Here is a 26996-nt window from a genome sequence, read left to right as displayed (position 1 = left end):
GTATTTCCTGTTCAAACAGGAAGTCATGGAGAGCGTTGAAGGGATTGACTGAACAGCCAGTAGTGAACATTGGTGAACATTAGCAGCAGGTATGCTAACCTAAATGTGCATCCTTAGCAACACAAATGACCCGTGTTTGGAGCTAACGGGCTGCTACTGTGTTACTGCTACTGCTTGTTTGGGGGAGGGGTTATGCGTTCTAAACAACATCTGATTGGACGTAAATTGGACAAGTGCAGGATGAATCAGCAAAACGGCTACAAAGCACATTTTTAAAAAAATATATACTGGCTCATTGTGTATATACAGTGCCAAAAACGCCTTTACAACACCGATTCAAATTTTATAGCTACTTTTTATAGGACGTGCATTTGCAGTTACTTTTGTTTTTCCACAGAGTTTGAAACACACGGCCATATTCAAAGTCTGCACGCCCATATTTACGCGGGGGAATTGAAGCTTACCGAGAGTCGGGTTATGCAGCTGCTTAAGTGGATTTAATGCGCTCCACATTCAGATGATTTAAAATCACCTGTGTGTAGTTTGCGCCACTGAGGTTGCCGGATTATTCTTGAGTAGATGTGTCTAATAGTGTCTAGCTCACAGCCTTTAAGCACAAACATTCACCTTTAAACCTGAAAAAAATCAGGGATAGACAGGGCCGGTCAATCCATTAGACGTCGCAGGCGGGCGCCTAGGGTGTCACAGAGGCATCTTAAAAGTCTAAACATATTGAGAATTTCATATAGTAAATAAAACAATCCAGGAGTGCACTCTAATATAGGAACCTAACCCATTTCACTGGGTTTTATGGGTGGGCAGAGGGTGCGCAGGGGCTTGATGGGGTGTTAAAGTGTTAAGTGTGTGTGTGTGTGTGTGTGTGTGTTCATATATGTGTATGTATATGTATTCATTTGAATTTTATTTCCTTTTATCAGAAAGAACCCCGGAATAAACAGAAAGTTAACCAGTTTTTACCAAAGCATAAACAATGACACTGGTTTTGTATGTGAAACAGTGGCTGAGGAACTGCTGCCATCTGCTGGTGTGAAGGTGTAACACAAGCTCTAGTCTTATTTACCGATAAACAACTTCCTAACTCATGGACTCGTGCTTAGAACTGGCGGAGAAAGTATTGAATGAAGAGTGTGATGTGTGTTCAGACTGAAACTATGCTTGAGACAGATTTTCTGTACTTGTTAGGCTGATCTGCTGAACTGAATCAGACGGTGTATTGTAGTCGCTGATGGACTAGTACATTTGAGGGAAAAGGGAAAAGAAAATCTCTTTCGCTTTAAAATCTTCTGTAAAATCTTTCCTCTGCGTTTTAGAGACTCAGGTCCATTTGTGTCGTGCTTCTTTATCCCAAACCCCAGACTGTGTTTAAAACAAAGCGCTTTTCTGAATCAGGACATGAGCTGCTGTTGCTGTTTCTCTCTCTCTCTCTCTCTCTCTCACTCTCTCTCTCTCTCTCAAAAGGAAAGAGGAGTAAAACACACACACACACACACACACACACACACAGTCCTTTCTCGCTCTTTAGCTGCAAAGCCTGTGAGCTCATCGGCTGTTGCCACCGCGTTGCCATGGTTATGGCTGCTGTTGCAGCTTAGAGAGAAGATGGCTGTCGTGTGTGTGTGTGTGTGTGTGTGTGTGTGTGTGTGTGTGTGTGTGTGTGTTTTACTCCTCTTTCCTTTTGTATGAATGAACAGAGTGAGCTTGGCTGCATAGTCCCTCCTCCCTCACTGTCTATCTGTCTGTGTCTGTCTCTCTCTCTACCTGTCTCACTCTCTCTCTCTCTCTCTCTCTCTCTCTCTCTCTCTACCTGTCTCACTCTCTTTCCCGCTCTGTCTGTCTGCCTGTCTCTCTCTCTCCCTCTCGCTCTCTCTACCTGTCTCACTCTCTTTCCCTCTCTGTCTGTCTGTCTCCCGGTCTCTACCTGTCTGCCTGTCTCTCTCCCTCCCTCTTTCTCTCTCTACCTGTCTCACTCTCTTTCCCTCTCTGTCTGGCTCTGTCTGGCTCTGTTTCTTACTCTATATTTTTCTGTCCATCTGTCTGTCTCTGTCTTTGTCTTTTTCTCTATAGATCTCTCACTTCGTCTCTCTCTCTCTCTCTCTCTCTCTCTCTCTCTCTCTCTCTCTCTCTTTCTCACTCTCTGCAGGAGTGTATGTTAGATGCAGATACTCATTTGACAGACAGACAGACAGATAGATAGATAGATAGATAGATAGATTGATAGATAGATGGATGGAGCAAAACTCAAAATAAACACCATCAGAGCTGAAGAAAGCCCAAAATAATGCCGATTATTTAGTCCCCTTATTATAGCACACTCTAAAATGGGATTGATAATGTAGTCCCCTTACTATAGTGCACTGTTTAGTAGGAGTGCCCTAGTGCACTAATATAGGAATCACGATGTAGTGTACTTACTGCAGATAACAGTGTAACTGGTTCACTTTACTGTGTGTGTATAATAAGAATTAAAAACGAATGAATGATTATTGCGTGTATTTGAGCCTTACTGACCTCAGAGCTGCAGTAACAGGCCTCCGCCATTAGGTGGTGCTGTAGCGCTGCGAATAAACAACACTTCATAGTTTTTCAGGCTTCATAAATATCAGCCTTTCTGATGGCCACACTCGGCCATCAGAAAGGCTTATGAGTCTTATGAGTTTTCTGAAAAGACACACAGTCACTACAAACTGGAACACACCCTGGTTACACCGTTTCCATCAACTTTACACCTCGTACATGACAAGAAATTTAAAACAAATACACACTCATGGAACAAAAAGTTACATTTAATACCCTAAAATCTGGAACATTAAAGGTTCTGTGTAAAACTCTACAAGAGACATACTTACTCAGGAAATTAAAAACCCCTGGTGGATGGAAAACACACTAAGGCCATTTAAACAACAACAACAACAACAACACAACAACAACACCAACATCCACACATATCTTTTGTACACCTAGAAACTTGGAAGTATAATGAAAGAAAAAAAAAAGCCCATTTCCACCATCAGGGCAATAATTAAGAAGTTCCAGTCGACTGGAAATGTTATGAATCGACCTGGAATTGGACGTGTGTCTATATCGTCTCAACACACTGTGAAGAGGACGGTTCGAGTGGATAAAACATCTCCAAGGATCACAGCTGGAGAACTGCAGATGTTAGTTGTGTCTTGGGGTCAGAAAGTCTCCACAACTACAATCTGAAGTCACCGACATCACCACAAGTTGTTTGGAAGGGGTTCAAGAAAAAAGCCTCTACTCTCATCCAAAAACAAACTCGAGCGTCTTCAGTGTGCAGACACTACTGGAACTTCAAATGGGATCGGGTTCTACGGTCAGATGAAACCAAAACAGAGCTTTTTGGTAATAAACACCAGAGGTGGTTTTGGTACACAGAGAGGTAGACATATGGAAAAGTACCTCATGCCCACGGTTAAATTTGGAGGTGGATCTTTAATCTTTTGGGACTGTTTTTCTGCCAGAGGACCGGGACATTTTGTTAGGATACATGGCATCATGGACTCTATCAAATATCAACAGATATTAAATGAAAACCTGACTGCCTCTGCCAGAAAGCTTCAAATGGGCCGTGGTTGGATCTTCCAGCAGGACAATGATCCAAAACATCATCAAAATCAACACAGAAATGGTTTACTGTCCACAAAATCAAGATCCTGCCATGACCATCCCAGTCCCCTGACCTGAACCCCATAGAAAACCTGTGGGGTGAACTGAAGAGGAGAGTCCACCAGCATGGACCTCGAAATGTGAAGGATCTGGAGAGATTCTGTATGGAGGAACGCTCTCAGATCCCTCGCCATGTATTCTCCAACCTCATCAGGCGTTATAGGAGAAGACTCAGAGCTGTTATCTTGGCAAAGCGAGGTAGCACGTTAAGTATTGACTAAAAGGGTGCCAATAATTGTTGCACACCTATATTTAACAAATATATATTTGTTAAACAAATATATATATTTATAACACAAATAAACCTGTGTTGTGTTTGTAATTGTTTGATATCCATGAGAGCAGAGTTTTTTTTGTCAATTTTTTGAACAAAAGATCAAAAGGTTAAACAATAAAGACAATTTTTAGTGCCTTCATTCCTCATATTTACCAAGGGTGCCAATATTAGTGGAACTCACTGTACATTAAACGACACTCATTTACATATCCACAATCACAAAAAAGGTATAAAATCATACATTTAACATGACATAAAAACAGCACACCATAAAAATATCAACAATTAATAAATACGCACAGTAAAGAAATATTTCAATAAATAATAGCATATTTAAAAAAATAAAGAAGTAATAAAATACTTTCATTGAAATATCTATTTAGAAATGTAATTAAATATGAGAAATATATATATATATTTTTTACTTGGGTAATAATAATAATTCCAACAGTTCCAGAGAGTTAAAATGCTCTTAATAGAATAGATAATAAATAATTAAAAAAATCAATACATGTAACAAATAAAAATTATATAATGAATAAACCATACACTTATTTTATTTTCATGTTGTTAATTAGTTTATAATTTAAGAATTCACAAATGATTAAACAATAAATTCTAAACAACAGCCACATAAATAAATAAATAGTAAATTATAAATTATTATACAAATTATTATATTATAGTATATCTTACAGCTGTATTATAAAAACAGTCTTATTACTGTGATTGCTTAGAAATGAGATGAATAAAATACACAGTTAAATAAATATAAATACCGTGAATAAATAAATTCTACGTAAATAAACAATAATAAATAATATAATATCAGAAGTTGTACTGTAAGGCTGTACAGTATAAAAATAATATAAACCAAATAAATAACAAAAATTTTATATATTCAAGTAATATAAAATATAGCAGTTTATATAGAACACACACACACACACACACACACACACACACACACACACACTCACTCCTGTTTCTGATTGGCTGTTACACACTGTGACAGATGTGTGTTTTTTGTGAAATGCACTGAGAGTGTTTAGTAAAGGGGGCGGGGCAACAGGGTCAGACACACTCAGTGTTAAGTCGGATGTGTGCTCGCAGTGCATTATGGGTGAAACGCACCCGAGTCTTGTTAGAATGGAATCTCTGAGTTTGGGATGTGACTGAAAGTCATCTCTAACGAGGCATGGAGTCTGAGCTGTGAAGTTTAACATTAAGGCGTGTTTTTACTTTCACTTAAGTGTTTCTTTAGCGACAGTAATTTTATTTCTTATCAGCACTTTGGCTTTTAAACCTTCAGGGACCATCTTATAGAAATCCATGACATAAAACACTGGGAATAACTGACATTTCTGAGGATTAACCTGTCCGAATGTACGAGCTGATTTACAGACAGGTCTTATCTTTCACATGAGCAAAACGACACAACTATTTTACACATCTGTTTTACACATCTGTTTTACACATCTATTTTACACATCTATTTTACACACCTATTTTACACATCTATTTTACACACCTATTTTACACACCTGTTTTACACACCTATTTTACACATCTGTTTTACACATCTGTTTTACACACCTATTTTACACACCTATTTTACACACCTGTTTTACACATCTGTTTTACACACCTGTTTTACACACCTATTTTACACATCTATTTTACACACCTGTTTTACACACCTATTTTACACACCTATTTTACACATCTATTTTACACACCTATTTTACACACCTGTTTTACACATCTATTTTACACACCTATTTTACACATCTATTTTACACACCTGTTTTACACATCTGTTTTACACATCTATTTTACACACCTGTTTTACACATCTATTTTACACACCTGTTTTACACATCTGTTTTACACATCTATTTTACACACCTGTTTTACACATCTGTTTTACACATCTGTTTTACACATCTGTTTTACACACCTGTTTTACACACCTGTTTTACACATCTGTTTTACACACCTGTTTTACACATCTGTTTTACACATCTATTTTACACACCTATTTTGGGGCGTAAAGTCTAAAAGTGTGGGCGGGGATAATGCAAATTTGATTAATTTATCATCTGAATTATTTACATTTGCATTTATTCATTTCACAGACGCTTTTATGCAAAGCAACTTACAAATGAGGGAATACAAGCAAAGTGATATATCCAGCGCAGAACAATACGAGTAGTGCTACCGTACAACATTTATGATTGAGTTCTAGAGAAGCAAAGTGCGCAGAGTCGAGGTGTAAGATCCAGAGTAATTATTATTATAATTATTTTTTAATAATGTGGGGTTGGAATTGTAGGGGTTAGTTAAGTGCTCATGGAAGAGGTGGGTCTGCAGCTGTTCTTTGAAAATGACGGCAGGTTCTGCGGTCCGGATTGAGGTTGGACGTTCATTCCACCACTGAATTATAATTTATTAAACCTGAAAGTCAAATTTGGTCTTATTCGTCAACCTTGTAGTGAAGTTGCGTGTAAATATTTGAGTAAAGTTGTGTAAACGCTGAATTTCTTCGTATTCACGTGCGGATGTTGCTGAGTGGCGATCACCCTTGTAAGTTACCGGGTGTGTCCTTGTGCATGTGGATTGCATTTCAGTGTGGCGCGACTGAAACACAGTGATTCACATGAACATATTCACATGATTCTGACCAAAGGCAGCGTTTAATTCTTTAAAAAAAGAGAAGAAGCTGTCATCAGATCACGCTCGTGTATTGTATTTCACGCTTTCTTCATAACTGAAAGCCCCGACTCCAGTTCCATGCTGATTCTTCCTAATATATAAACCTTGTGAGCTGTAGTTTCTTATAAACGCTAAATTCACTCTGGCTACAGTCCAAGACATTCTTTTTCCTTTTGTTATTTTTCCTAATTTGATTTTGGCCAATTCCTACCTTTCGACCAGCTCATACGAGAGCGACCCCTGCTGCTCATGCTGCGCCACAGGGTGGCTTAACACAGTGGTTCTCAACCTTTCGTGAGCTCTAGCATGTTTCGAACAATCCACAAGGACCCCTTCACTCCACAGCAATTCTAGGCTATATATATTTAACAGTCATTTCTATATATGTTACTTTATTTTATTAACATTTTAATGTTAATAATATTAACATTGGACATTTAAAATGTAATCAAAATATTTCAAGTTTTTTTTTTTTTTTTTTTTTACATTTTATTGTTGGTGTGAGATTTAATTCGACTCTCTGAATTATCTTTTGTTTACTTTATCCGTCAGTGCGACACTTGAACTTGTCTACTGCTCGTAGGTTTTTGTAAATGATCATTTCATTTGTAATAACCAAATTGGTTCATTTTAAAACATTTCTTAAACTGTTCTCACATTTGATGGGCATGTGATATATTTGATTGAATATAATACGGACCACTAGGGGTCCGTGGTTGAGAAACACTGCTTTAACACACTTGGAGGAAAATGCTATCTACCTTCTTCTACATACATGAGGGCACAGATGGTCGTGACTGGCTAGTGTCGCTGTGATTGACAGATTAGAGAGAGTACGCCCCTCCCACCCACGTTCGCTCCCTTGGCTCCCGGCCACAGACGGCTGTGGTATAGCCGGGATTTGAAAGGGCGAACGCTTTTCTGTTGGGGATCCTAACAAATCTAGCCTAGCGAATTTTTGTAAAAAAAACAAAACAAAAAACCTTCTTACTAACTTTGTGAACGATCTGTAACACACGCACTAAATTTACACATGAAATGTTGCATTTATTTAGCAGTTACATTTATTTACACATGAAACGTCTTGCCGTGACACTTAAATGGGGTGTTGCTGAAAACAAACAAACAAACAAAAAAAAAAAGATCTGCATTTTCACACATCTGCAGTGCTTTAGAAAATGTTTACCTTTTTTTTTTATAGAGGAACGTTTCTGTTTCAGACTTAATTTTTTGGGTGGAGTCAGTTTGGGGGAGGTTGAAGGCTTGTCAGTGTTTTTTTTTTTTTAAGTGCAGTTGCAGTTCACCTCACAGACAGAAGAGGGCTCTGAACATTACATACTGCTGCTTTAATCAGGGTTCTAGCAGTTAGAGAACTGAGAGAGAGAGAGATGGCATGAGATCCCTAAAGACATACAGAGAGAAAGAGAGAGAGACAGACACACACACAGAGAAAACGCAGAGAGATAGACAAATGTGAGAGAGACAGACAGACAGAGAAAGACAGTGAGAGAGAGAGAGAGAGAGAAAGAGAGCGTATGGGGTTAATAAAATCCCTCGTTCCGGATACCATCAGCAATTTTCTTTCAGTCGTTCCTGAATAAGTTGTTCTCGACTAGCGATATTTTCATATTTTTTCCTCCTTTTAAATCTGTTATTATTTCTTTTTTCGATCTCCACACAAGCTGTCCATCCCTTCATCTCTCAATCTCCTCCTTCCTCTCTCTCCCTCTCTCCCTCTGTCAGACGTGTGCTCTCACACTCGATCGCTCAGTCTCCCGCTCTCCCCCTCCCTCGTTCCCCATCCTCACACACACTCTCTCTCTCTCTCTGTCACACACACACACACACACACACACACACACACACATACACACACACACACCCCCTATCAGCGGAAGGTGCTGGCAGTAGCAGCAGAGGAAGAAGGGATGCAGGCGTGTGAATGAGTGAGCGTCCTCCTTCAGCGTGGATTTACTGAACAAAAGAGGAGCAGCGTCTCTCTTTTTATTTCTGCTTCCATCTTTTTTCCTCCTCCGTCTCTCATCCATCGGCTTGCTGGTGCTGGTGGTGCTGGTGGTCTTGTTGTTTTTCGAGGCTGGAGGAGGACGGAGGACGGAGGACGAGTGCCCCTGCCTTCTGTTTCCTGCTTCACATTCACACTTGTTCAGTGTTTTTTGAGGTCGCCTCCTCCTCGAGGACTGCACTCGTTTTTTTCGTGTTCTCTCTTTCCCAGCGGAGGCCTTTTGTCTCGGTGCGGCGTTGAACGGAGCTATTGTTGGACACACAGGCCTCGCGCTGCTCTCTCTCTCTCTCTCTCACTCTCTCTCTCTCTCCCTCTCTCTCTCCCTCCGCAGTATCCTTCCCTCCCTCCCTCCCTCCCTCCCTCTTACTCCATCCTCTCATTCCGAGGCACCTTGCTTAAATCCGGTATCCATCCTTCTGTCCATCATTCTTAATGTGTGTTCTGCGGAGTGTGTATCCCGATGTTTGGCTTCGGGTCATCCGGATTGGCTCAAGCCGAGCCTGTGTGTCGTTCCTAGTGTGTGTGTGCGTGTGTGTGTGTGCGGGTGTGTGTGAAGAAACCATGCATCTAGCCTGATGCCAGGACCGGGGTGCCCCATTCCAATGTGGGAGGACTAAAGCGTCACATTTGCACCCCCCCTTCCTCCCTACCCCTTTACCCCCTTGCTCCCTCACCCCCTTTTTGCCCCGTTCCCATCCTGTCCCCTCCAACGCAACGATGAAGAAAACGCGCAACCTGCGGCGGGCATGGCCCGGTCCGGACGGACCCGATTTGGGCTCCGATCGCGACAAGGACTACCGGCTCCACAAGCACTTCCCCCCTTCTCTCCCCCCTCTTGCGCCCTACATCGCTCAAGGTGGGTGCAACTTATATTAGCCTAGCGTCCAAATTTTTTTTTTTTAAAGCCTACAGTGTAAATGCTCATCTAATATGTGTGTATATAAAAAATAGAAATACATAGTTCTATTTTTTTTCTCTCTTACACACACACATTCTTAGCCTGCTAGCATCCTGGCTTCTAGCTCTAGTGTCTGGGCCTGGTTCTGTTTTTCTCTACTAGAGTGTGTTTGTTACAAAAAAAGGGGTGTGTGTGTGTGTGCTGATGTTCGTGTCTTTCCTGAATGATATCGAGGTGTAGAGATAAGATAATGAGAGGGGGAAAAAAAACAGGAAGCATAGAAGCCCTCATCCACCATTTTGGTCCTTGGCTTGGGAATTACATCACCGAGGTTGTGGATAAAAATTCAGGCTGCCGGCCTCCGTGTTCTCGTCTCAGCTTCTTTTCATGACTAGGATGAAAACGAGAGCAGAGAGAATGAGAGAGAGAGGGAAAGATATTTCGTGAGAGAGAGAGTGAGAGAGAGAGAAGGGGAAGAAAAAATGGAGTGGAGAAGGACCTAGCGTCCGTTTTTTTCCCTCCATTTTGGTGATGGCTGCATCGTCCTGGTGTGTGTTAGCGCAGGACAGTTGGGGTGATTAGCATCGGCCATGGTGCGGTGACGAAACTCCGTGTCAAACGTCACTTCGGTCCGATAGTGAGAAGGAGGACTGACGAGAGAGACAGAGAGGAAGTGGAGAGTCTGCTCAATGTCTCTGTTTTCTCTGTGTCTCACTACACACTTGAAAACCAGTCTCCGTTTTTGTTAGCATAATGTGCGTGTGTGTGTTAGCATGTGACGGTGTGTAAGTGTAGTAGTGTGTGTGTGTATCCTCGTGTGCTGCCAGGAGAGAGGGTGGGTGGAGAGAGTTAGCCTAGCTGACGTCGTTAGCTTACAGGCTAACCCTCTGCGCACTTGCTGCTAGCATGCTAGACACGAAGTCGCTGTCGTAGCACAGTGGAGTCTTAAGTATCATCGTTTCGTATTTTGTAATTTGTTTCTAATAATCGTATCGCTGAGATTAATTCGAACGAGAGGATTTTTGTAGAAGGCATACGCTCTGTGTTTAGCTTTGTGTATAAAATTCTAACATTGTAACAACATGTTTACTCTGTCTTACTGATGAGTGTAATGTTTACTGAACTGGCAACCAAATAAAAAAAAAATAAAAAAAACAGGATCCATTTTTATTGTTTGGGCCTTTGCAGTGTTTCATTCGAAGCAGTGTGTTTTAGCGCTGATTATAAAAAAATTTATTTTTAAGTATTGTGTTGAATAATTTGTCATTCGGTTTATCCTGAGGTAATATTTTTGTTGTTTTATGTTCTGTTTTTCGTGCCTGAAAATCTTCTGCGTCACGTTTCGTTTGTAGCACATTGGATCACTTATCATATTAGCATGATACCAGACTAACAAATAAAAGAATTGATGTTAGAAATAGATTTTTTTTGCACCCAATGTCAAATATTACCTCAGGAACTGTACAGTAACTAGGCTAATTGCAAAACTGTAAATAGGGTAAGCCATGAACTAGCATTAAGCAATGCTACTTTGTGTGTAAACCATTCTCTACAATGCTAGTTTGTTTGTTACGCATTCTCTACAATGCTAGTTTGTCCATTTTACAATAATGAAACTTCATGAGGTAATGTTTCTCTATGTAATATGCAGCTGTTCAGCATCACTTTGCTTTTGTAGCACATCAGGTCAACACGTTAGCATTACACGAAACCAACAAATAATATAAAACGGATATTAGACAGACGTTTTGACTCATTGTTGTACAGGAACTTTCAGTCACTAAACATTATACAATGTATAAAAAATATTACCTCATGACCATTGCAGTACCAGGCTAATTACAGACTAGCACTGCTGCAAACAGACGAACTAACAAATTAGCATTATTTATATATAAGTTTAATTGCTAAATAATAGACCTAGGGTGTTGTTTAGCTGCTAAGACACAAAAACAAGCTATTTAAAAAAATTAAACTAGCTTTAACTATAAAGCAATTTTGTGGTTAATCTTTTTACAGTGTGTATGTGTGCCATCAAAAAAAGTTTTGATCTAATTTTTGATCATTTTCTGTCAGAAAATATACAAAATACAAAAACAGCACCTCAAGAAATGCCATTATAGTAAACAGGCACATAAATGAACTAGCATTGTAGGAAGCACGTACACTTAATCCCTAATTTTGTAAGTCTTAGTCCTAATTTGATGGTCTTGCATAACACTAATGTTTTGACCCAGTGCGCTACAGCAGGAAAGTAATATGCAACATTTTGTGTCATAAAATATACGACATCAGAACATTACCTCATGACCTACCATTTAGTAAATAACTAACATGAACTAGCATTGTAGAGAATAGCTAACACACAAACTTGTATTACTGCAACAAAAATAACTGATTAATTAGCTGGTTTGCCTTTAGCAAAATTAGCCTAAGATAAGCCTGGTGTCTTAGCCTGGCTACTTCAGTGCTAGTTCATAGCTTATCCTATTTATAACAATATCAATTTATAACAATGCTAATAAGTAGCTTTTGTTGTCCTGTGGTGCTAGTTCATTAGCCAGTTTATTGTCATGTTCATGCTGCATCGCAATTGTAAAATGGAAATTTTGTGACTGAAATGTTCTGTCCCGTTGCCTTTGTACTATAATGCTAGGTTAATGGTTAGCTTATTTACTGTAAAACTAGTTTGTTAGTTAGCCTAGCATAATATTATGCTAGTTGTAGGTTAGCCTAATTACTATAATGCTAGTTTGTGGGATAGTCTTTTTTACCATAATGCTAGTTTGTTGTTTAGTCTTGTTACTGTACCACTCGTTAATATTTTAGGTGTTTAGTATGTTAGTTTATGGGTTACCCAGTTTATTACAATGCTACTTTGTTTACTTTAATGCTATCTGGCTTGTTATCATATAATGCTAATATCTCAATTAGCCTGTTTACAATAATTCTAGTTAATGGGTACCGTTAATTTTAATGCTAGTTAAAATGGCTTAGCCTGTTTATTGTTAATGCTAGTTTGTGGATTAGCGTATTTACTGTAATGCTGAATTTTCTGTTAGCCTGTTCACTGGAATGCTAGCTGGTGGTTAGCCTGTTTGTTGTAGTAAATGTTTTTTTTTGTTGTTGTTGTTGTTGTTGTTGTTTTTAATTGTTAGTTCATGGATTAATCTGTTTATTAACATGGTGGTTGTTCCTATGGACGCTGTTTTTCAGGCTTTCCCTACATTCACACTAGCAAATGACTAGACTTTATTAATTCTCCTAAAGTTAAGTATTATGCAGGAAAGCAAAACTGGCTCGTATGATTCCTCAGATATCTGCAGCTAGTTCCGATTTACTGTTTGCACAAACATGGAAGAAAAATTCAAAAATCTTATCCTGTCATACACAACCTCTCATTAAAATGTGTATAGAGACAATGCGGCGAGAAATAAAGCTTGGAAGGAAGTAGCAGAGATCGTTGGTGCATCTGGTGGGTGTACGTACCTAGTCCAGGTATCTTGCTAGTAGGAAAATCAAAAACACCAAATCCAATTTTCACACTGATTCAGTTTGTAACTAGTTAGCTTTAAAAGATCATAATAAAGATCATAATAAAGATCATTATAAAGATCATAATAAGATCATAATAAAGATCATAATAAGATCATAATAAGATCATAATTTTTCTAATCATAGCTTCTTTTTTGTTATTCTTGGCTTAGTAGCATGCTTAGATCAGCCTTTGTTGTGTGTATGCGTGTGCGTGTGCGTGCGTATGTGTTTTCTGGGTCTCCTTTGTGTAACATGAATGCCAGCTGTGTGTACACACTCCTCACCTGTACAGCGGCCTTGTACCTCTCCTCACTCTCTTACCCTTCATCATGCCATTATTATTTATTTTTCCCATAAGCGTTTGATCGCTGAGTCAGTTTGCCTTCTGATATTCAAAGAAACGTGTGTGCGTGTGTGTGTGTGTGTGTGTGTGTGTGTGTGTGTGTGTGTGTGTGTGTGTTTATACAGCAGACATTTAATGTAGGATCAAATCACTGGTATTGTGGACGCATTATTGTTCGACATCCTAATCAGTTAACGAGTGTGTGCTGAGAATCAGTTATATGATACTTTATGATAAGTTATATGATCTACGGGCTCAGTAGTATTATTATATTGTTATTGTTAGACTTTTTTTATTTAATTAATTTTTTTTTTACTTTTTGTGAATCAAAAAAATATCATGAGGTGTAACTATTTCATTGTGTGTGAAATTTCAGACATAAATATAACCATAGGCTCTTGCTGTGTGTCCATCTAACACACACACACACACACACACACACACACACACACACACACACAGACTGTCCCAGCTGCAGTAGAGCCTGTGATTTAGGCGTGGGAGAAAAAGGAGGCCACGGTGGTGCATTAATAGCCGAGCCTCTGTAGTAACACGCGTAAAAGAGCGAATGAGTGAGTGAGGGAGGGACGGAGAGTACAAGGGATAGTGAGGAAGGAGGGAGGGATGGAGAGAGAGATGCCATGTGTGTAACTGCAATCTCCACCTCCAGTTAGCTACGGTTTAGCTGTCACATTTATGGTTTTTGACCTGTTGCAACAGCGGAGACATCTAAAAACTACGCTTTTCTCTTTTTTCAGCTAAAACAGCAGTCAGATTAAAAACTAATCAAATTTACCCGACTGACTGAAGGGGAAAGGACGCGGGATGTGAAATACAGGTACTTTCACGTCTCGTGTCCTGAACTTTTGTCTTACGGGTTTCTTACTATTGTTTGGCTGAAGAAAATCGGTCTCATCCATTGTTCTGTGGTAAATGTACGTTGTTGTTTTTTGCTCAGAGCTTGCTGGGGGTTTCGTATGGAATACTATAGTGTATGTAACACTTAAGTTTACAGAATACTAAAATGTACAGAATACTGAAGTCTACAGTGTACTATTGTTTACCGAGTACCGAAGTACGCAGAATACTGAAGTGCACTTCATATTGTTGTGTATGGAATACTGTAGTATACAGACAACTGAAGTGTTTGTAATACTGAAGCAGGTCTAATATTGTAGTGTATGGAATATGGAAGACTATGGAATACTGAAGCGGACATAATATCGTAGCAGATGGAATACGGAAGTGTACGGAATGATGTGGTGTAGCGAATACAGGAGTGAGCGGAAGTACTGACACGTATGGAATACTGAAGTGTACAGAATACTGAAAAGTGTAATGCTGTAGTGTAGATAATAAGGTGGGTTAGGGAGTACTGAAGTGTAAGGAATGATGACGTGTACACAATACTGAAGTGTAGGGAAGGACTGAAGTATGCGGAATACTGACGTGTACATAATAATGTAGTGCACGGAATACTGAAGTCTAAGCAGTAATGAAGCATTGGGAATACTGAAGTGTCAGGAATACTGAAGTATACAGAATGCTAAAGTATGTGGAACGATAAAGTATATGGAGCGATGAAGTGTAGGGAATCCTGAAGCGTATGGAATCCTGAAGTGTATGGAATACTGAAGCGTATGGAATATTGAAGCATATGGAATACTGAAGCGTATGGAATCCTGAAGTGTATGGAATACTGAAGCGTATGGAATATTGAAGCATATGGAATACTGAAGCATATGGAATACTGAAGCGTATGGAATCCTGAATCATATGGAATAATGAAGTGTACAGAATACTGAACTGTACACAGTAGTGAAGTGTGTGGAATGATGAAGTGTATGGAATACTATAGTCTATGGAATACCAAATACAATTTTTTCTAGAGACTTCTGTAATACTTTAATGTAGGTAATACTGTAGTGTAGGGGATACTGAAGTGTACAAAATACTGTAGTGTATGGAATACTGGAGTGTGTGTAATGGTGAAGTGTACAGAATACTGGAGTGTGTGTAATGGTGAAGTGTACAGAATACTGGAGTGTATGTAATGGTGAAGTGTAGGGAATACTGGAGTGTATGTAATGGTGAAGTGTAGGGAATACTGGAGTGTGTGTAATGGTGAAGTGTAGGGAATACTGGAGTGTGTGTAATGGTGAAGTGTAGGGAATACTGGAGTGTGTGTAATGGTGAAGTGTACGGAATACTGGAGTGTGTGTAATGGTGAAGTGTAGGGAATACTGGAGTGTGTGTAATGGTGAAGTGTACGGAATACTGGAGTGTGTGTAATGGTGAAGTGTACGGAATACTGGAGTGTGTGTAATGGTGAAGTGTACGGAATACTGGAGTGTGTGTAATGGTGAAGTGTAGGGAATACTGGAGTGTGTGTAATGGTGAAGTGTACGGAATACTGGAGTGTGTGTAATGGTGAAGTGTAGGGAATACTGGAGTGTGTGTAATGGTGAAGTGTACGGAATACTATAGTGTATGGAATACTGAAGTGTAGGGAATACTGGAGTGTGTGTAATGGTGAAGTGTACGGAATACTGGAGTGTTCCGTACTGTACTGGAGTGAAGCTATACTGGCTTAGAATTTTCTAATGACTAGCGTTAGCTTAATTTACTGTGGTGCAGTCTTGTTAAGGCTAACATTATCTCATTTTAATAAATCACTTCCATTTTGAATAACGCACTCTCATGGAAAAGAACTGGAAGCTAAGTCAGATTTGCATGTGCTCTCAGCCATAATTGTTTTTCTTTTGCCTCTGATTTGCTTGACTAAGACCCTATATGTGAATTTCTGCCCTCTTCAGATTGAGTTATTAAACTGACTCAACATTTGACATCACTTTGAAAATGTCCCAGAAAAATACTGAAAGAAATACCGATCGCCTTTATTTTTGCCTACGTTATCAGTAATGTCATAATTATTTCAACAGTACTTATGTGATAATCTTACAGTCCTCAATAGACCTTGAGCTTTAAAAAGACTAAAACAGACCAAATTTCTTCTACTCATCGTTTACTCTTGTATAACGCTTTAGTTTTCATGTTTGTTAAATGTATAAAGAAAGAGTTTCTGAGGTGCAGTCAGTCTGTCACTAAAGCTTAGCTGGAGTCAGACTGCTAATATGCTAGCCTTCACATATAGCAAACCCATCTGTAGCATTCAGTACTTAGCTTTGCTCCAGATCGCCTCGTTATTTTTACATTTACATTTACAGCATTTGGCAGACACCCTTATCCAGTGCGACTTACAATTATCAAACAATTATTTTTTATACAACTGAGCAATTGAGGGTTAAGGGCCTTGCTCAAGGGCGCAGTCGTGGAAGCTTGACGGTGCTGGTATTTGAATTCACGACCTTCCGATCAGAAGTCCAGAGTCCTAACCACCGAGCTACCACTTCCTGTTTAGTGATTATCAAATTAATTTTCAAATCTCAACACTTCTGTCACTTTTACTCAAATGACAGGAGAGCACTGTTGCTAGGCAACTGGAAACAAGGACACAGAGCTAAGCTAGCTAATGGCTGAGCCTCAGGATTTAGCTACCTAGCATAGAGCCAAAAGGTCTTTGATACAGGCAAAGTAAAGGTATAGTGAGAGTTTAAATGACACAGAACTATAAAGAATAACAACTTTTACCTCAGATCTGCTATTACATTATTTAGAAAAGGCTCCCAAGAGCTATAATTACACTGAAAATACACTTAGCATCAACCGCTAACAGAATTTCCATGGATTCTGCCATATTGAGAAACGTCACTGTGGGCCATTTATGTGTAATTTTCTCATAAACACAGTGAATGCAGGATAAATCTGATTTTTTTTGTTGTTGTTTTATTTTGTTATTAACAACAGATTTGTTTTTAGAGCATTTCCATCTTTCCCTAAGTAAAGACCACCTGTAAGATTTGATATCTCCTACTTTTATTTTTTGTTTTCATGTACACTGTGCTTGTTTTCTTTATCGTTGTTGAATTAAATAGTCTAAAATACCACGTATGAAGCTGTTCGTGCATCTTCATGTGTGTATATGTGTAACATGCGTTGTGTGTGGGTGTGTGTAGCGAGGCCCGAGTGTGTGTTCAGGCTCCAGAGGCTGTCCGGTACCACACTCTTGCTAAATATGGAACACACTGCTACTGCATCTGCCTGGCAGGGACACAACTGAGAATAGCAGCATCTCGGGCTTTCTCTTCCGTTTGTACCTTTCAGTTTTGCCTCTGTGTGTGTGCGTGTCAGGGTTCCGTGTCTTTCTGCTGCAGGAGGGTTTTTTTTTTACCGAAACATCTTCAAAACCAGTGACTGTGCGGCAGATATGTTTTATTAATTGCACTATCTGGAGGCACTCTGTCCTCATTACTGTGTGTGTGTGTGTGTGTGTGTGTGATGCCCAATTATGACAGAAATATATGTAAATGTTGTTAATGCAGTGATTTGAAATAAAAAAGCAAGTTTTAACACTTCACTGGTGTAATAACGCAAACGGCTGGAGACTGGTATCGGTTGCAGAACTCAGCAAGTGATTGGTCAGTACTTGGTTGTGATGTAGACAGACAGGGAGACAGACAGACTGTCAGACAGACAGCGAATGCTGATTGGCTGATAGTGGCCATGTTTTACGAGTTATTGTTAGAAATCCACTTAGAGATTTAAGATGCAGAAATGCAGTATAGACGCTTCCAGCCGGTGGTGTGATGAAGCGGAGTTACTGTTATCACCCTGAAGTTAATTCTTTTCCTGTAACGTCACGTAGGGAAGTGTTTTATTCCCTCTTAAATTTGCTGGTGGTTACAAACCACAAAAAGTAAACTCTTCTGTCTTGAAGATGTCAGAAAACACTGACACTGGAGACGTTTCCTTACAGCAACCTTCACCATACCGACGATTCCACGTGTTTTTTAGTCTGCGTATTATCAGTGGAGCGTCCGCTGTTCACGTCCCAGTTAATGAGCTGTTGCTATAGAAACGATAACGTACTGTATTAATACCCACCTGTGATTGGCAGCTGAGCGATCAGAATCCAGACTTCAACACCGCTGCGGTGTAATAATCTTTTGATAATAATAATAATTCTTTTTTGCAGTCTTTTTTTTGTCACTCAGGGTTTGAATGAAGGGGTTTTCTCTCTTTGATGCAGACATTAATAACAGTGTGGGTGATTCAGACAGGATTCAGCAGTCAATAATCAAATACACCATTGATTTCAGCTCGTGCTGACCTCGGCAGAATTAAAAAAAAAAAGCTTCCAGCTGCCCCAACTTGATCTTGTGTAGACATGAAGTGGAATAAAATGTCACTTTTAATAACGCATGTGCTGGCTTTCTAATATACACCAGTCTTCTTTACTGTAGAAACAGAAATACCGTACGTAGAGTTCCCCAAATGTTGTAAATGTTTGTCGTATTAAGTTTGTTTCTTTGGGTAAAGCGGCTTTACGCTTTACACGAAGTTCTGTCAGTGTGAGAAATTTGGGTAGCTCGTATTTACGAGTTGGGAAGTCGTAATTATGACGTCAGGTGCGTTCAGGTCACTTTTTTCGGAGCAAGATGGCGGTGTACCTTCTCTTGATTAATTACAAAATAAAAATACAGCAAGTTTTTTTAACTCTATTTCTAGAAAATGATGAACAAAGAATGTGCATCAGAATGCGTGTGTTTAACTTTTTTAAAAATGTTTTTAATCAATTTATGAAGCCAGTGTAAACTTTATCGTGACATATTATATCGTAATTGTACAACGCTATCGTGTTTTGCGCAGGAATTTAGCTTGTTTTGACTGTAAATGATGTTAAGCAGTTTGTGTGTATTTGAATAACTTGCTGCATTTACCAAACATTTAATAACTGAAATCAGCTTCTGAGGCGAGTAAACATTCAGTTCAGTTCAGTTTGATTTGTGTAGCGCTTTTAACAGCGGACATTGTGTCTCAAAGAAGCTTTACAGAAACATATAAACACAGGATGGAGATTTTAAGCGTGTGAATTTATCTCTATTGAGCGAGACGGTGGTGACGGTGGTGAGGAAAAACTCCCTGAGATGATACGAGGAAGAAACCTTGAGAGGAACCAGACTCAGAAGGGAACCCGTCCTTATCTGGGTAACACCGGATAGTGTGAGAGTAAAAGAAAGTTCATTATGGTTTTATATGAAGTCTGTTTGTTGAACTAGTCCACTGTTCACTAAAGGAGACCCGAGTGTAAAACTGCATGTGGTAATTGCAGTCCCAAGGCCATCGCAGCAACCGTAGTCCCAGCAACCACAGCGAGAACGTCCATGTGGAATTGACGTCCAAAACCGTTTCCATGGTACTTCAAGCAGCACCGTCCACAGCGATCTCCAGGCTGCGCTGCTCAGGGTTGTTCTCAGTGGCAGAATGTAGCCTCCAGTTGATGAGAGCTCCATCCAGAGGTAGGGCATCCGGATGGATCAGGCAGGTCCGGAGAGCAGAAAGGGTCAGGATCACTGGCATCTCCATAAAATCATGTGTAGCTCGACAGAAGGAGAGAGGGAGAGGGAGGTAAAGAGATGGAGAGATTGTTACGTATGCTTACTATCCCGTAACGGATAAGACTGAAACGTCAACATATTTACCGTCAACTACAGACGGTTTGTTTTCTTACTGACACACGCCCCCAACACGAGTTTCCCCACTCGTAATCACGACTTTGTGGTGGCGTTCATGTGCGCACAACGCACTCGAACGCACCGTTAGCGCTGCTACAGGATGACGCTAAACCCAAAAACGCGAAATGAAATGTTTATGTTTGAGCAACTGATCATTTAATATACCGACTTGCTCACGTTAATTAAAGAAGGAACGTTACCAAGCTACAGAACATTCCTGACTCCTTGTACAGTGAGCTGCAACGCTACCACGCGTGCTAATGGACAGGTTTGTTAGCAGACCTGTTGAGCGAAGTGTTTAAAACAGCCCGTACATGTAGGTTCCTGCAGTGGAAGGCTGAAGGCTGTCGTAATAAATGTGTGTGACAGCCTTCCTGCAGAGGAAGTGATGTATGAAATCTGAACGCAAGTGGCCACTGGAGATGCGTGTTCATAATGCCAGGTGTAAACAGCTCCGCGTCTCGGCTGTCCAGGTATGATCGGAGCACTTGATCACAACATTTATCATTTTCAAATAAAAAACACAACTCATGACGACGGCCTTTGTTAAACGCGCTGAATAAAGACAATCGAATAGAATGGAATTAAATTGAATATTAATATATTGAACACGGCCTGGTGTGAACACGGCCTGTTGGGTATAAACGTGACTCCCATGTGACTTGTTTGTTAAGTCATTTTCAGGTAAAATTTCTTACATGTACATTGGACTGCCATTTGACTCATACTGTATGTTAATGTGTGTGGTGCACGATGGCTTAGTGATTAGCATCTCCGGGGTTACAGGGTTCGAATGCCCTGTGTGTGCGGAGTTTGCATGTTCTCCCTGCGCTTTGAGGGTTTCCTCTGGGTACTCCGGTTTCCTCCCCCAGTCCAAAGATATGCACTGTAGTCTGATTGGCATTTCCAAATTTTCCTTAGTGTGTGTGATTGTGCCCTGCGATGGATTGGATTAGTGTCCCTCACCTCGTGCCCCGATAACCTGGGGACAGGCTCCAGGTTCCCCGTGATCCTGTGTAGGATAAGTGGTACACAAAATGGATGGAGGTTAAGTTGTGTATCACTTGTGTATTTGTAGACTTCCATGTGACGGAGTATCTGATCTGATCTGTATTTTAAGGACCGGGTGTGTAAATGTGACTTCTGTGTGACCCCGTGCGTCGAGTCTCTCATGTGCAAATTTGACTTGAGTTTGACTCCATCAGGCTGGATGTAAGTAGGACAGCGCGAGGAGGTTTAAACACCCGTCACACACTCGGCTCTGTGTGAGCAGCTTCGCCGACGCCGTGAACCAGAGATGAACTCGAGCTGCAGTAGGTCTGATGAAAGACTGAGAGAGAACCAGACAGATGGAGAAAGAAAAAAGAGAATTTTTTTTTTTTGGGAAAGGAATAGCTCAGGAATATGTGTTTGTTCGATCCGTCGATGTTGTCGAGTGTGTGTCGGCCCGGTCCTCTGATCATTTCGGTATACTCGTGCCCTACTTCTGGAGTTCTCGTCGCCACGGATGCCGAGGATGACCCCATATGGACCGCCTAGGGACACGCGGAAGCCGTGGAGATGGCACTGGACTGCAGCTGATGCGGGCAGTTTTGGTGATGTCAGTTGGAACTGTAAAGTAGTTAATAAAAGTTTACGAAACTATCCCTTTCACAGCGGGAGTGATGATATTTTGAGTATTTTGAGTGTATTTATTCACTATATATGAGTGCTGTTTATCAGCACGTTTCTCCTTTCTACATGACACATTACAGTGTTTGCTATATAAACCGTGTAACATTTAGCAATGTTGCTAACATTGCTATCTTAACTGGTTAATTCAGAAGCCTGCTTATTGTCTTCCTGCATGTCTCTGTCTATCCCTTTCTCCTTCTCTGATTCGCTCCTTTGCTCCTGAGATGATGTCATCTCAAACGCGTGAGCAGCGTTAGCCGCTAACCGAGGCGTAATATATGAACATGAACTGAATTATGGCTTTCCGAAGAGACTCCTTCAATAAATGGTAGATTTATATGATCTATTATTATTTCCAAATATGCCGTTCACACCCGGTTTACGTTTTATTTAAAAAGAGCCAAAGTGATGATTCATTCACACGTCACATTCACGCTGTGAGGATAGCCTGGCTAGCTGAGTTAGCTTTATTTGCTAACATCGGCTTGTTCTAACACGTTCTCGTTTGGATAGTAACAGCTGGCTCACCTGTTAAAAACGTACGTAATCGCTGAAATGGTAACGTTTTTGTAAGTTTACGGAAGGAGTCTCCGGTGTCAGAGCTCTGTAACAGTCAGAGGTAAAGCTGTAACTTTAAGTTTTTCCACAGCGTCAGGACGGAGGAGTTTAGGCTTCTTTGGGGTTTCTATGGTAACATGCGTAACAAGCTGTGTTTTTGTGGGGGGTTTTTTTGGCCTGATTAACTAAAAGAGAGCGAGAATAGTGAGAGGCTTGTGACGGCTTTATAGATGCTATAACGTAAGTGAGACCAGGAACTGACTTGTTTCGCAGACGTTAAACGTGAAGAATACACAGAAACGGTATGACATGTTCTATAACTGTTCTACAACTCTAATCTTTGGTGAATTGCTTCGGTATAAAGGGAATAAACACGCGTGGTCATGCTGTTATAGGAAAATAATCAACTTAAAGCTGGTAACAGTGGGATTTCCACCAGCGCCAATACTTTTGTGAGCAGATGCCTCGTTAATTCTTGGTCTTTCTGTAGACTTGATCAGCTTTACGTCTCGAACTGTTACTTCAGCGACCTTTCAAAATGATTGTACGAGACCCCAGCGTTCTGACCTGCACTGAACAGACTGTATGATGGTGTGTGTGTGTGTGTGTGTGTGTGTGTGTGTGTGTCCATATCAGTGCGATGAAGGTCCTCTAACGACAGACCTGCGATCAGTCAGCGTGATTCGTAATCCAGATTGCGTAAACACTAAGTCAGCTTGCCGTGATGAGATTAGCTTCAGTCCGTGCGTACGGTTCTGCATCGCCGCTATCGTACGTGTAGCTGTGCAGCGAGCCGAGCAGCGCCGTCCACCGATTGGTGGATTTTAGACGAGCCTGATCGTCACGCTCTGACGTTTTAATGGCAAATTTCTGACGCAGCTTCTTCCCCGGCTGTTTTTTGCTCGTCACTAATTCATGGCAGTGTGAGTCGCAGCTCACAGCCGCACAACGCGCTCACGATGACGTGGCAGCGTAAACGCGGCTTTACTTGAATTCTGCGCAGGAGAATGAGAGGAAGATACTGAGACAGCTGATGATGAGCACAAAGAGTTCACAATGACGACTTTGCAAGTGAGAAACCTGAGGCACGTGAAGCAGTGTTGATATTATGAGAGCGTGAAGATTTTTCTGTAGGAAGCACTGCAGAGGTGTGTGTGTGTGTGTGTGTGTGTGTGTGTGTGTGTGTGAGAGAGAGAGAGAGAGAGAGAGAGAGATTTTCAGCTTGCAGCCATCGCACTGTCTGCTAATGCTTGTTGAGAAATGGGTGTGTGTGTGAGTGTGTGTGAATTAGGGAAATTGAGATGTGTGTGTGTATGTGTGTGTGTGTGTGTGTGTGTGTGTAGTAGCACGCTGCCGAGGAACAAGAGGGAGCAACTGGGATGCGTTGCCATGACTACCAATTCAGCAGGCCGCCCACTAGCTCGTGAGATTGAGAGGAGGGGATAAAGATTGTGTGTGTGTGTGTGTGTGTGTGTAGTTGCACTGAAGGACAGTGTTAAAAAAAAAAGGCTGCACTGTGAGCTCAGCTCTGATTGGTCACACCCCTCCTGTCTTTGTGTGAGGTGGAGCATTCTGGGTAATTCACTTCAGTCAAAGGGGAGGGGCTTCTCTCTCTCTCTCTCTCTCTCTCTCTCTCTCTTCTCTCTCTCCTCTCTCTCTCCTCTCTCTCTTTATCTCCTCTCTCCTTCTCTCTCTCTCTCTCTCTCTTCTCTCTCTCCTCTCTCTCTTTATCTCCTCTCTCCTTCTCTCTCTCTCCCTCTCCTTCTCTCTCTCTCCTTCTCTCTCTCTCTTCTCTCTCTCCTCTCTCTCTCCTCTCTCCTTCTCTCTCTCTCCCTCTCCTTCTCTCTCTCTCCTTCTCTCTCTCTCTTCTCTCTCTCCTCTCTCTCTTTATCTCCTCTCTCCTTCTCTCTCTCTCCCTCTCCTTCTCTCTCTCTTTATCTCCTCTCTCCTTCTCTCTCTCTCTCTCCCTCTCCTTCTCTCTCTCTTTATCTCCTCTCTCCTTCTCTCTCTCTCCCTCTCCTCTCTCTCTTTATCTCCTCTCTCCTTCTCTCTCTCTCTCTCTCCCTCTCCTTCTCTCTCTCTCTCCTTCTCTCTCTCCTTCTCTCTCTCTCTCTCTTCATCTTTATCTCTGTCTCTCTCTTTCTCTCTCTCTGTCTGTCTCTCTATATCTGTCTGTCTCTCTCTGTCTCTTTCTTTCTGTCTCTTGTCTCTTTCTATCTGTCTCTCGCTGCCCCTTTCTCTACCTCTCTCCCTTTCTCTCGCTCTCTTTTCAGCTATCATTGGGCCTTTTTATCTTTCTATTTCGGTTTCTTTTTATCTTTCTATTCTTCATTCTCTCTCTCTACTATTCCTCTCACATCCCTTTCTCCCTTTTTATCGCTCTTTTTATGTCTCTATTTATCTTCTCTCTCTCTCATGTCAAACGTCTCTCCCTCCTTTCTCTCTCTCTTGCTTTCTCGCTCTCTGTCCTTCTCTCCCTCTCTCCAGCCTTCTCTCTCCATCCTTCTTTCTTTCTCTCTCACCCCAAGTCTCTCTCTCGCGCTCCCCCGCCTTCGTACTAAAGTAAAAGCAATAAAACCAATGCGGCTGCGCGACGGAGTGTGCGTCTGAGTGTGTGTGTCTGAGTGTGCGTCTGAGTGTGTGTGTGTGTGTGTGTGTCTGAGTGTGTGTGTGTGTCTGCTACAACCTGCAGTCACACAAACTCGAGCATAAGAACACCACTATCTACACCGTCGCCTCACACTCTCAGTGTGTGCATTAAAGAACCAACACTAAACTCTCTCTCTCACACACACACACACACACACACACACACACACTTACACACGCGTTCTCAGCAGCTTCGTGTGGATGATGTCATCCTGCATCCTGCAGTGCTGCCGGCACACACACACTCGTCTGCACTGAGGTCAGTGTTGCGGGAAACAAAACGAACATCTTTACACGAATGACTTGATTAGCGTAGAATTTATGCTAGCTCAGGTTTAAGCTTTAACGTTGCCGGTTTAGAGTATCAGTGTACCAGTGTGTGTCGTTGTAGTCACAGGCTGTGTCTTAGATCGCGTCGTTTACGTGTGTACCGTAAGAGTGTATCGCGTTCGCACTAAGAAACGTGAACAAATGTAGGACAGGAAGAAGAGCCGGATGATGATGAAACCTACATTCACGCTAGCAAGTCGCTAATTACGCTTGTAGTTTGTCTCTTGTGGACGGTGTAGCACGCGGTACTGTCGGTGGGCGTGGGCGTGGGCTGTACAGCATTTTTTAGTTCTGACACAGTGGTAGAAACGATACAAACGATCGTAGCCATATACGGTACATCTTTTACAGCGAACTAGTTTAACCCAAACGGAATAACGCATCAATCAGCGTGAACATCATCTGCTTGATCTGCTACGTGCTCGGGCTCGTTAGATTAGCAAAGCAAGCTAACCGTACTAGCTACGTACGCGCGAAAGGAACACAGACGATTTCTGATCCTTCTCATTGTCTCTGTGCACATTTAAGGAGAGGTCGTGGTGTACGACAGGATAAGATGAAACTACGGCTCATCCCTTTATTTCCGTCAAATGGGAGCTGACGAAGAATCGTTTGTCTTTACTTTCATTTTGGTCTTAATTGGAGTTGTAGGAAGCATTTGATTAAAAAAAAATGATGAAAACGCGAGGGAAATGTTGTTATTTCTGATGGTTCTGTCTCATTTCTGATGTCACTTTGCCTTTACGTTGTCTACATAAACGACATAGCTAGCCGCTAACGTTTTGCTTATGCCGAGTGTCCAGATTTCCTGGTTGCCTAGCAACAATATAAACATGTGATGAACGTGTTAGCGGTCCTGATTCGTGTTTGTTAGTGGTTTTATATTGTCATTAAAGTTTTTTTCCCCACAAGTTTCACCTCCCTCTGGAGTTTGCTTCTTTTAGAAATGGTTTTAATATAATTGTATGAATTTGAACACATTCGCATCCCTTTTAAATATCTGTGCTGTCTGATGTTAGTCTTATTTTCTGTTTCCGATGGCAGGTAGTGGAATGTTAACCTCTAACCTGGAATGTGTTTTGAGTTAGTAATTGGAATAAAATGGAATGCAGTGCAAAATATTTCTGTTCATCACATTATACGAGCTTTTTAGAGTTGAAGAGGTTAGATGTTTCGCTAAATCAGTTGGGTGTGGTTATGAATTTATATCCTTCTATGGGTCTACATACATATATACCGGATTTGTCTTGAGAAGCATCTGAGATGGGGTTTAAACACGATAAATCAGCGAGAGGAAATATGGACCGGAGCAGGAAATAGCATTTTTTTTTCTTTGCGGTCGAATGCGATTCGATGAAGAGACTATTTTTAAAAGAAAAATAAAAAGACTTAGCCTATTTGACGATCTACGAAAGAGAAGATAGCGAGCGCTGAAATAAATGTGTTTATTTATGAGTCTAGAATATCGCTAATATGTTACTGCATGTATAGCCGTATTTGTAATGATCACATTAATCACCGGTTTCATTAACAGCATGGCTTCCACGCTCATTATTCAGCAGCGCAAAGAGTAGCACCTGATCCAGCACATCCTGTCATTATATTATATTATATTATATCATATTCCGTCAGTTAATCATACACTTAAT

The 26996-nt window shown here is 40.9% G+C and overlaps 1 protein-coding gene across 1 annotated transcript in view; it reads left to right on the top strand.

Annotated features, from left to right (window-relative positions):
• The first annotated feature begins 9188 nt into the window (after window positions 1–9188).
• Window positions 9189–26996, top strand: part of stox2a (storkhead box 2a) — a 36892-nt gene continuing 19084 nt past the window's right edge. Inside the window, exon 1 of the mRNA XM_053622167.1 lies at window positions 9189–9579. Coding sequence (XP_053478142.1) covers window positions 9441–9579 — 139 coding nt within the window. The 5' untranslated portion in view covers window positions 9189–9440. The remainder of the gene's footprint in view (window positions 9580–26996) is intronic.

Source organism: Ictalurus furcatus, chromosome 3 (genome assembly GCF_023375685.1).
Source record: "Ictalurus furcatus strain D&B chromosome 3, Billie_1.0, whole genome shotgun sequence".
In the NCBI taxonomy this organism is placed as follows: Eukaryota; Metazoa; Chordata; class Actinopteri; order Siluriformes; family Ictaluridae; genus Ictalurus; species Ictalurus furcatus.
The sequence above is the reverse complement of the archived record's forward strand: the minus strand, read 5'-3'. Positions and strand labels throughout refer to the sequence as shown.